Source organism: Physeter macrocephalus, chromosome 8 (genome assembly GCF_002837175.3).
Source record: "Physeter macrocephalus isolate SW-GA chromosome 8, ASM283717v5, whole genome shotgun sequence".
In the NCBI taxonomy this organism is placed as follows: Eukaryota; Metazoa; Chordata; class Mammalia; order Artiodactyla; family Physeteridae; genus Physeter; species Physeter macrocephalus.
Window position 1 is genome coordinate 89956159 of NC_041221.1, and position 12323 is coordinate 89968481.

The window sequence follows — 12323 nt, forward strand, 5'->3', positions numbered from 1 at the left end:
TTAGGATGGAGGAAATGGTCAGAAGTGGCATTTGCATAGTATCTTAAATGATGATGGGGGCTTGCTTACACGTGGATGTGGCCTTCCAGGCAGAAGGAACGTGACATGCAGCAGCTGGTGTAGCAGAGTTGGGAGCGGTTACAGCTGGGGGCGGGGTGGGGGGGGGAGGTGCAGGGTGCAAGAGGCGGAAAGTTAGTCTTCAAAGCTCTGTTAGTCAAGGAGAGTGATATATCAAGTTTTGTGTTCTAGAGAGATGACTGGAGAGTGGATTGAAAGGGGGAGTCTGGCCATGAGAAGTTTATTTGTTCTGTATTAGAGGTCTAGGCAAGAGATGGTAAAGGCCTGAACTAAAGCAGAAGTGAAGAAAGACAAACATGTAAGAAGGGACACAGAGCTGATAGTCTTCTACTATTAGATGAGGAGATCAAGGGAGGTGGGGACAAGGTCAGCATGACTGTTAGTTTCTAATTAGGGCAATTTAGGTGTTATTCATCAGGAAAGAAACTGTGACCTGGCTTTCAGTGCCTCTCCTAGCTTCCATGCCTGCTTATATCTGTTTGTATGTTTACTGACCAAGGTAATATGTGCAAGAGACTGTGTGAGATGTGGAGGACTACAGTTAAGCCACAATTATAACTCATAAAATGTTAGAGCTAGGAGGAATTTCAGAGATGAGCTAAATCTCTGCCACAAAGTTGTTAACACTGTTAATTAGAATAGGCTTTTGCATTTCAGCTCTTGGATACTTGAATTACACTCATCAAACTATCTCAGAACAATTCTGAATAGGAATTTTCAGGAGGCATCCCAAAATGGAAGGGTGGTGCATCTGATTTTACGTTTCTAAATCCAATCTATTTTGCCATTACTATTTCACTTCATTGTAAAGATTAAAGACATTGCTGGGATTTAAAAGGTCTTCAGCTAACCCAGAAGTGTGCTGCAGGCAACATAATAGAAATGCAAGGACAATGGAAAGGTATCACGAAGCTTTAACCCAGTCTTGTCTTTGTTAGGAATTAACTCTGTGTTTAGGCACTCAGCTGACCTCTTAGGGCCTTGCTTTCCTCTTCTATATAATGGGAAGTTCAATCTGGAGCAGTGGTTCTTAATGTAGGTTACATATTGGAATCTCCTGGAATGCTTTAAAAAGTCCTAGTGCTTAAATCCTACCTCCAGAGATTCTGATTTTATTGTTCTGGGGTGATGCTTGAGGGTTTTTTTTTTTTTTTTTCTTGTTCTAGAAGTTTAAAAAAAAAAAAACCTTAATAGTAGGCTGACTGAATTGTATTTCTGTGGGTAAATTTGCTCATCAAATCATAGTAAGTAGGTAAATAAATAAGGAAAGCCTAACATTGATTATGGAGCTGTTGTATAGAGAGTATTCTGCTAAACAGTGGGGGATATAAAATCTCTACTGTTAATTTAGTTGAAGAAATAAACAAAAAAAATGGAAGTGAAACTCCTTCTCTTTGGAACAGGTCCATTTCCCAAAAGGGGCATTGTCTATATTTCTTCCAGAGTTGAAGAATGCTGCTGCATTGTATGTATCACCTCAATTTTTAAAAATCCATTTATTTTAGCAAGAGGATCTTTCCAAGAGCAAGGTGGGATGAAATGACAGTTGTGGATATTGAGGGACTTAAACTGGATCTTAAGGTAAAAAGGGATGCAGCCAGGCAAGGAGGAAGAGGGTTCCAGTGAAGAGAATGCTAGTCAAGATGTGATTATAGGCAAGTGAGTCAGGAGGATCAGTGCAGCCATCTTAAAAGGGCCCCCAGTACTTGTAATAGGGAGTTGGTTTTTTTTTAAAATTAATTAATTATATTTATTTTTGGCTGTGTTGGGTCTTCGTTGCTGAGTGGGCTTTCTCTAGTTGTGAGCGGGGGCTACTCTTTGTTGCAGTGTGCAGGCTTCTCATTGCGGTGGCTTCTCGTTGCGGAGCACGGGCTCTAGGCGCATGGGCTTCAGTAGTTGTGGCACACAGGCTCAGTAGTTGTGGCTCGCGGGCTCTGGAGCTCAGGCTCAGTAATTGTGGCTCATGGGCTTAGTTGCTCCGCGGCATGTGGGATCTTCCCGGACCAGGGCTCAAACCCTTGTCCCATGCATTGGCAGGTGGATTCTTAACCACTACACCACCAGGGAAGTCCCTGGGATTTTATTAAAACCTAGAGAAGAGACAGGTTCATAAGGATGGAGGCAATAATGAGTGGTATGCTTTGGAAGTCCAAGAGCATGAACAAGGGAAAAAGGCTTGTGGATTTTGCCATTGAGGACCATTAGGGACCTTTGCATTTCAGCATCTGCCTGAGTAGAGTTCCCATCACAAGTAAGATAAAAGCCAAACCCTTTACCATAGCTCACTCAGGGCTCCCCAAGATCTGGTCTTAACCAGACTCTCCTTGTTCCTCACCAACTGCATGAGCTTCATGTTCCTCAGATGCCCCCAGCTTGTGGCTTCCTCCTTTGCCCCTGTTCTTCCTTCTGTCCATAGCCATCTTCACCTCATTCCTTCATCTTGAAGCTCACAGCCCCTCTCCAGCACACTGCTCCGATTTATCCTCCACAGAAAGACTTCCCTTGTGTGAAAAAGTCAGTACCATACCCCTTTGTTATTCTTTTGTTGTTGTTGTTGTTTTGCTGTACGTGGGCCTCTCACTGCTGTGGCCTCTCCCGTTGTGGAGCACAGTCTCCGGACGCGCAGGCTCAGCGGCCATGGCTCACGGGCCCAGCTGCTCCGCGGCATGTGGGATCTTCCCGGACCGGGGCACGAACCCGCGTCCCCTGCATCAGCAGGCGGACTCCCAACCACTGCGCCACCAGGGAGGCTCCCCTTTGTTATTCTTTACCCCTTTACCATGATTTATTTTTCTTCAGAGCTATACTGATTTCCTAGGGCTGCCGTAACATATTACCACAAATTGGGTGGCTTAAAACGACAGAAATTTATTCTCTCACAGTTTTAGAGGCCAGAAGTCTGAAATCAAGGTATTAGCAGAGTTTGTTCCTTCAGGAGGCTCTGAGGGAGAATCTGTTCAGTGCCTCTCTTCCAGCTTCTGTGGTTCCTGGCACTCCTTGGTGTTCCTGGGTTGCTGCTACAGCACTCAGGTCTGTGCCTGCATCTATTTTTTTTTTTTTTTTTTTTTTGTGGTACGCGGGCCTCTCACTGTTGTGGCCTCTCCCATTGCGGAGCGCAGGCTCCGGACGCGCAGGCTCAGCGGCCATGGCTCACGGGCCCAGTCACTCCGCGGCATGTGGGATCTTCCTGGACCGGGGCACGAACCCGTGTCCCTTGCATCGGCAGGCAGACTCTCAACCACTGCGCCACCAGGGAAGCCCTGCCTGTATCTTCACATGATGTTTCCCCTGTGTGTGTCTCTCTCTGTCCAGATTTCCCCCTTATGAAGACACCAGTCATTAGGAGGGGGCTCACCCTTATCTCATATGACCTCATCTTAATTCGATTACATCTTCAAAGAGTTTATTTCCAAATAAGGAAGGTGACATTCACAGGTACCCGGGGGGTTAGGACTTCAACACATTTGGGGGTGGGGGGACAAAATTCAACACTACAGGAGCACATAATATTATGCTACATACTTATGCTTGTTTGTGTTCTTTCATCCACTGAAATATAAGCCCTGAAGGCAGGGACTTAGTTTTGTTCGGTGCTCTCTGAGTCCTACCACAGTGCCTGGAATGCTCAATATTAGTTGGATGAAATTGGCCCTCATGAAGTAGAGGATGATTTGGATAATGAGAAAATGGGAAAAGCTGGTTAAAAAGACTCTTCATTCAAGAAGTTTAGCAGGATGAAAAAGGACCACAGTAATGGTTAAATCAACTGTAAGGATTTCAAACAGTGAAGCTTAGGCCACACTTGTGAGCCACTTTTTCCATGAGACTGTTACCCGAGTCCAGGGATTACCTCTCAGCTCTGCAAGAGAAGAAAATGAATTTAGCAGCTTCCCCAGGTACAGGAGAACTGACTCATGATAACCAAACTAAAAAGAAATGGATTTGTAGGCCAGAATGCCATGTAACTATTAAGAGTGTTTCAATAGTTAGGATTGATTTTTCTGCCAAGGGCAGTACATTCACTAATGGTAATCAGTTTATACACCCGAAGGTTTCTTGATAAATATGAAAGTTTAGAGTCAGCAGAGTTGATATTTCTCAAGGGATATTCCATCAAGCAACGGCAGCTGATATACTCTCTTTTGTAGGGTGGGTTTTCCTTAGAGTGAGCATAAGGGTTTTCCTTATGCTTGTTTGCGTTCTTTCATCCACTGAAATATGAGCCCTGAAGGCAGGGACTTGGTTTTGTTCAGTGCTCTCTGAGTCCTACCACAGTGCCTGGAATGCTCAGCAATTTTTGTACTTTAGAGACCTGCTTTCTATAGGCTCAGCATATGTTTTAGTGACTCCGCAATTGAAGCAAGGCCATTTGGATATTTTCCCTCTCTTAGTGTGGACAAATGGAATGAGCTTGGTAATTAAAGTAAGTATCTTTTCTGTATGAATTGTGTTTCATAGTAACTAAATAGTAGATGAGGGGAATTGATTACTGGTGGGATTCTAGTTAGTAAAGAAAGAATGATAAAATTTGTGTATCACCACATTACAATCCATAATGGAACCGTGAATCTAGGCTATGATCATCAATGGCTGCAATTTTAAAATCATTAAGTGAAAACTGATAAGAACTTTATACTGGACGAAACAGACTGACAGCACCTAAACCCAATGACCAGAGAACATCACCAAGAAAGACTTCATGTGCGTCCTGTGATGCAGTAGGAAAAACGGAGCATCTCTTTTAAGTATTCTTGTAAAAAATCAAACCCAAATTTGAGTAAGCCTCTATTCCATCTGTTTATAGAAAATACAGGGAGTAGAGGAATGTGTTTAACCACATCTTGTGTAATCAATCATGCAAATCCAGAATATGGGAAATTGTACAGCCTTCCTACTAGCAAAGTGTGGTCTGCAAACCAGTAGCATTGATAGCTTCAGAGAGCTTGTTAGAAATGCAGATTCTCAGGCCTCACCCTGGGCCAGCTGGTTCAGATTCTGCCTTTTAACAAGATTCCTAGGTAATTTGCACATGCCTTAAAGTTGGAGAAGCATTGCAAAGGACAATGACCTTGTTTTTTTCCAACACATAAACGGTTAGGGGAAAAAGGGAGGGAATTGTTACAGTGGCATGGAGGGCATATTATTGCTTTCTTGGGCTTACAGAGTTGAATGATACTCAGTAGCGTCACTGGGGGAAAGATTTAAAGAATGTGCATTATAATCTTCACTACAGTCCAACGCAGAGTTGTAGTGAAAGAGCCCTAGTGTAGGAATCCTGTTTTCGCATTACAGTTGACTCTGAACGACACAAGTTTGAATTACATGGGTCCACTTATTTATGGATTTTTTTTTTCAATAAATACTAACACTACACAGTCTGAGGTTGGTTGAATTTGAGAATGCAGAACCACAGATTCGGAGGGCTGACTATAAAATTATACATGGATTTTTGACTGCATGGCGGGTCGTTGCCCCTAACCCCATGTTGTTCAAGGATCAACTGTATAGTGTAATTCCGAAACTCAATACAGGACTTAAGAATGACATTGTTATTATTTCTAAAGTTAAAGAGTACAGATTTATCTGACCTTTAACTTAACTATTTGAGATGTTTTTCTCTGAACTTAAAACATTTTTTTTGCAGACCTCTTCAAAGTTTTACTGAGCCCATTCCCATTTCTAAAAGGAGGACGTTGGAGGATCTCAAGGATTCTAACACTCAAATTTTAGCATAAAAAAATTATTTAAAAATTTAAAGTATACATGACTGCTGATAGTCTTCAAGTTGATTAAAAAAGCAAAGTGTCCCCTCTTCATCAGCACAACCTTTCCTTGGCCACATTTTGTAATATCTGTCTGAGATCTTGTTGCCAAACCACAGAGCGGTGGAGAGAATTGCATCAGCTGGCTGCACAGCGCTTGGGGCAGCATCGCAAAGGAGCCCCAGGATCAGCCTTCCACCCAGGATCTGGGTGAGGTAGTTGAGCCCATCATCACTTTACTTGCCAAACATGACTAGATGTGATGGGTTCAGGAGTCAGTTTATTACATGTTTATTTCTTTACAGGTTTTGCTTTCCAGAAGTGTTTTAAATGGGCCATGCTATTTAAGGGGTGGAGTGTATTTTGTTTTAAAATGTTCATTTCATTTTTCATTTGATCCAGTGAATCTTAATCATTAACAGTGTCTTAATTTGCCCACTTTTTCTGATGTAACTAGTTCTGATGGCTGGGAATAAAGGAAGAGGACGTGCTGCTTACACCTTTAATATTGAGGCAGTTGGATTTAGCAGAGGTGAAAAGTTACCTGATGTAGTATTGAAGCCACCCCCACTATTTCCTGTAAGTACATTAACAGCAAAATGCTCACAGGGTGTTTTTTCATGTTTCAGAGAAAATTTAAATTCTGTATAAGACTTGAATATATGATATCATTACGATATCCTAACTATAAGAAAGTAAAAGAGAGTGTGTCCCTTACCTTTAATTTAAATATTTCCACTGTTCTTTTCTGAAACTTTTCTAATTTTCAAACTGCTTTCAAATACAGAAAACAATATACACCTTTTCCTGAATGTACTCAGTATTTTTTGAACCAGGAAAGAGTTTCTTTTTCAATCCTTGGATCTTATAATGCTGTTATTGATATATTCCAATATTAAAATAATATTTTTAAAAGTAAAGTCAGGTTTTACAGTGGTCCTCACTTCCCATTGTGCCAGACCTTCACCTAATGATTTTCTTCTCATCTTGTATCTGTAGAATTTAATTTTGCTCCCTAGTATACCACTTGACCTTTTACCCACTGAACTTTTTTTTTGCTATTTCCTTATTAAAGTCAATTTTAATTTTGTTACTCTTTCTCAGAATATAACCATTTTGGGACTTCCCTGGTGGTCCAGTAGGTAAGACTCTGAGCTCCCAATGCAGAGGGCCCGGGTTCGATCCCTGGTCAGGGAACTAGATCCCACATGCATGCCACAACTAAGAAGTCCACATGCTGCAACTAAAGATCCCACATGCCTCAACTAAGACCCGGCACAGCCTAAATAAATAAATAAATAAATATTAAAAAAAAAAAAAGAATATAACCATTTCTACTACATTTAGTGTTGCTTTTAAATTTAATGAGTATGCTGCAGACTTAACTGGTGTAATTTTTAATCTAATGTTTTCACTTTATATTAAGTTTAAAATGTAAGCTTACATTTCCAGATGCACATGTGCTGTAGTATAAAATATGAAAAAATCATAAATAACCAGATACTCCCTCCAGGAATCTTTTCCCTCTTTTAAAAGGAAACATCCTTTGTTGAAAGATTTATGTAAGTAGAGGATCCTGGATAAATGTATTGGGGATCTAGATGTCTCACATGGGGAGTGTCTACTTTTTGCTCTTGGTATTTTGCCTTTCTGATATTCATTATAGCCTAAAAACAAAGGTAAATATCTCAGGTATAGACATAATGTCACTTTACATTGATTTCTTTTAAAACAAGCTCTTCTTCATGTGTGAGTTACTTCTAAAGCTTGGGAATATTAGTACATACTGTTTTTTCCTGCATGGAATGAAAATGAAATTCCTTATTACTGGCTAAAAGGCTCTGTCTGATCTGGCCTTACTGATGTCTCTCTGACCCTTTTCCTACCACTGTCCTCATTCCTTAGCCATGCTGATCTCCTTGTTCCCTTAGGCATTTTCCTCTGCTTGTTTCCCTGGCTGGAGCCATTGATTTCCCCATTTCTTTGCATGGATGGCTTCGTAATTTTATCCAGATCTCTGCTCAAAGATGACTTCCCCGAGAGATCATGCGTGCTTACCCTGTCTAGACCAGCCACTTCCAATCTCCACGTACTCTGTTAGTCACTCTTTCCTCTTCCTGGCTTCAGCCCTTCTATTTCACTTATCACTATCTGAAATTATATATTACCTCATTTGTTTACTTATTTTCTCCCCTAGAATGTAAATTCCATGTAGGTAGGAAGTTTGACTAGTTCATCTCCTGTTGTCTAACCCCTTGTGACTTTTAGTAGGCACTCAATAAATAGTTGTAGAATGAATAAATTCAGAGTGAAATTTTTTAAATGTACCCTATACTTAGCCTGTGAAACCAGAAATATCTTTTTTATATACCCTGAGGACCCACATTTTAATGAATATATATGTACATATGGGGGTGTGCATGTAATTTTGAAAAATTGGAGATACAGATTCAAATTTCTGCTTTGCCACTTTTGTGCTATATGGGCATACAGATTGTTCATTTCTCAGTTTCCTCACTGGAAAAGGGGAGATATTGATACTTTAGGTGAGTTCATGGATTTTGAATATTAAGGACATCCAGGCTGTAGTATGTAGTAACCAGTTGTTAAATGGTAGCTGCTACTACATTTTTTTTAATGCTGGTGCTCCTACCAATACCACCACCACTGACTGAGGTTAATAGGAGACTAAAGCAGCTGCTTTTATTTGGGTGCCTTGATTGTTAAAATATAGAATCACAGTCAACAGACTATATAGCAAAATGATTATTGGAGTGATCAATAGAAAAATTAGAGCAGGTAGGAAAAGTAAGTATCTTTTCTACTTCTAAAAGAAGAGCAAAATAGGAGATGGGTGAAAGGTTTAATAGATTATAAAAGCTCAAAATCTTTTAAGTTGATGGTATAACTTAATACCTGTAAAATGTAGTTTTTCAATAAAACTGACATTTTTCAGAATATAGACAAAAAGGATATTAAAATATTTAATTTATTTTTTAAAATTGCCTCTTAATTTAAACAGGATACAGATTATAAACCAGTGCCACTGAAAACAGGAGAGGGTGAAGATTATGTGCTGGCCCTGAAACAGGAGTTGAGAGAAACAGTGAAAAGAATGCCTTATTTTGTAGAAACACATGAAGAAAAACAAGGTGCGTATTGGACTCTATGTGGTTCACTGTCTACAGATGAAATAGTGTTTCAGCATAAGATATATGACCTTTAATGCTGATTGATTTGATTCAGTCAGAAATTTCAATCAACTACCTTGAAAAAGCATATTTATGTTTATTTAACAGAAAATATATTTTAAACTTTTTGATATTTTATTTTTTAAATTATCTTTCAAAATAGAAGTTTTAGGGCTTCCCTGGTAGCGCACTGGTTGAGAATCTGCCTGCCGATGCAGGGGACACGGGATCGTGCCCCGGTCTGGGAAGATCCCACATGCTGCGGAGCGGCTGGGCCAGTGAGCCATGGCCGCTGAGCCTGTGCATCTGGAGCCTGTGCTCCACAACGGGCGAGGCCACAACAGTGAGAGGCCTGCATACCACACAAAAAAATAAAAATAAAAATAAAAATAGAAGTTTTATATGTTCAGTGAAATTTATGAAAAACAAATATTAAAAAAGTAAAAATCACCTGTATTCCTTATGTCTAGAGAACTACTCTTAATAGTTTATTATATATTCCAGATTTTTCTTCTGTGTGTGTATTCCTTTTATAAAATTGGAGTCATATTACTTTGTATCTTCCTTTTCCACTCAATAGTGTATTATTAGCATTGTCACATATTCTTTTTTAGTTAATTTTTATTAGAGTATAGTTGATTTACAATGTGTTAGTTTCAGGTGTACAGCAAAGTGAATCAGTTATACATATACATATATCCACTCTTTTTTAGAATACTATTCCCATATAGGTCATTACAGAGTATTGAGTAAAGTTCCCTGTGCTATACAGTAGGTTCTTATTAGTTATCTATTTTATCGACATATTCTTAGCATTCTTAGAAAATATGATTTTTTTTTTTTTTTTTTTTTTTGTGGTACGTGGGCCTCTCACCGCCACGGCCTCTCCCGTCGCGGAGCACGGGCTCTGGATGCCCAGGCCCAGCGGCCATGGCTCACGGGCCCAGCTGCTCCGCGGCATGCGGGATCCTCCCGGACCGGGGCACGAACCCGTGTCCCCTGCATCGGCAGGCGGACTCTCAACCACAGTGCCACCAGGGAAGCCCCAGAAAATATGATTTTTGATCACTATGTGGTATTCCATTGTGTGGATATAACATTATTAATTGTAACTAGTTCCCTGCTGTAAGATTTAAGATTGTTTCTATTTTTTTTCCTCATATGTATAAAACTATGAGTACTATCCTTATATGTAAATCTTTAATCAGGTCTCTGATTATTTAATATTTTGGTTAAAATTTTTGAAAGCCTTGACTATATTTTGGCTTACCATTTATGTATCAGATATAAAATATAAAATATGTATTCACTGTTCATGCCAAGGACAGAGAGGAGAAATTACAGTTGGAGAAGGCTTGACAGTCTCAGACTGGAAGTGCAAAGTGGTTTTAGAGGAAGAGAACGCATTCCTGAGTAGTTATTTAGCACAGTAGAACTATACTGATTTTCAGTTTCTGGCCCTGAATATTGAAATTAGAGAGATCAATATCATCCTTGAGTTCTCCAAACAACATCATTAAAACATGAGAAATTCATTTAGTCTCATTTCATTCCATTAGTATTAAAAATGCATAGCCTTTTCCCTCATTCTAAAAGATTTAGATTGGATAAGAATCAAAAAGGAAGGCTTAGATAGTAATATTACACATGCTTATAATTGTCAGAAGCATTTTAGAGAAGTTTATTTAATTTTTCAAAACATAGCTTCTTGAAGTTATGTAATAAATGGTTTGATATTTTTATCTCAAAAATACTGAATTTTTTTACTTTCATGATTATGTTGCATGCTTTTATCTATTTGAATTTAAAAATGAAATTAAATCTCATTTTAAAGATGTAAATAAGATTAAATGAACTAATAAATATTCATTCTTAGTGAATAGCACAGGATATACTTTAGGCTTTGTAAAATTAGTCTCTTCTCTAGATTATGGGATGTACTTACTTAACTAAATGTGGTTGTTATTAAAGTACATGTCTAATTTAAAAGTATGTCATACCATGGAGACATTTATTTCAGTCTTTTAAACCAGGAACATAATTTTGTTCCTGGTTTCTGAGAGTAGCTGGCTTATACCTGGATCAAGAGGCTCTCTACCTTTGATAACTGCATAATAAAGTATTTAAATATATAAGGAATCTTTTGTTACTGTTCCAGAAGAAACCTCTTGCATAGAATTTTCCAAATTGATACAAGTATATTCTCTTTGAATATATTCATGTTTACCTCTCTTTCCTGATATAATGAGTTATTAGAAAAAACTATGGTTGAAAATAAAGGCTTTTTGGATCGGGGCATGACCTCGGCTGACCTGCACTCTGAGCCTCCGTTTACTGCAGGTAAAAGGCACACAAGGCCCAGGGGGCCGCCTAGAGGAACCTGGAGGAAGGAGGGTTGGTGCAGAGCCGGAAGAGCATGCAGCCAGGAGGGGGTCGCGGCTCCTACAAAGGCACAGAGCATGTCAATAAGCTGATATTCTGTGGTAGAGACTGCTGTTAAGAGCCTTCTGGCACTACTAATATCAGAGCCCTGTGGCTGACAGGGTCTTGGTGCTCCGGCTGGGTGTCAGTCCTGTGTCTCTGAGGTGGGAGAGCCAAGTTCAGGACATTGGTCCACCAGAGACCTCCCAGCTCCAGGTAATATCAAACAGTGAAAGCTCTCCCAGAGATTTCCATCTCAATGCTAAGACCCAGCTCCACTCAACGAACAGCAAGCTATGGTGCTGGACACCCTATGCCAAACAACTAGCAAGACAGGAACACAACCCCACCCATTAGCAGAGAGGCTGCCTAAAATCATAAGGTCAGAGACACCCCAAAACACACCACCGGATGTGGTCCTGCCCACCAGAAAGACAAGATCCAGCCTCATCAACCAGAACACAGGCACCAGTCCCCTCACCGGGAAGCCTACACAACCCACTGAACCAACCTTCGCCACTGGGGGCAGACACCAAAAACAATGGGAGCTAAGAACCTGCAGCCTGTGAAAAGGGGATCCTAAACACAATAAGTTAAACAGAATGAGAAGACAGAGAAACACACAGCAGATGAAGGAGCAAGATAAAAACCCACCAGACTAAACAAATGAAGAGGAAATTGGCAGTCTACCTGAAAAAGAATTCAGAGTAATGATAGTAAAGATGATTCAAAATCTTGGAAAAAGAATGGAGAAAGTACAAGAAACGTTTAACAAGTACCTAGAAGAACTAGAGAGCAAACAAACAATGATGAACAACACAATAAGTGAAATTTAAAATTCTCTAGAAGGAATCAATAGCAGAATAACTGA

General features: G+C 39.8%; 1 protein-coding gene across 3 annotated transcripts in view; it reads left to right on the forward strand.

The window, feature by feature from the left end:
* The window catches only part of POLR3G (RNA polymerase III subunit G), a 47102-nt gene that overhangs the window by 1899 nt on the left and 32880 nt on the right, over positions 1-12323 (forward strand). For 2 of the 3 annotated variants that reach the window (XM_024125631.2, XM_024125650.2), the window contains exons 2-3: positions 6298-6419; positions 8863-8992. In XM_024125631.2, coding sequence (XP_023981399.1) covers positions 6303-6419; positions 8863-8992 — 247 coding nt within the window. In that variant the 5' untranslated portion in view covers positions 6298-6302. Of the gene's footprint in view, positions 1-4227; positions 4502-6297; positions 6420-8862; positions 8993-12323 lie in introns of those variants that run through there. The other variant, XM_028493067.2, reaches the window with a different exon arrangement.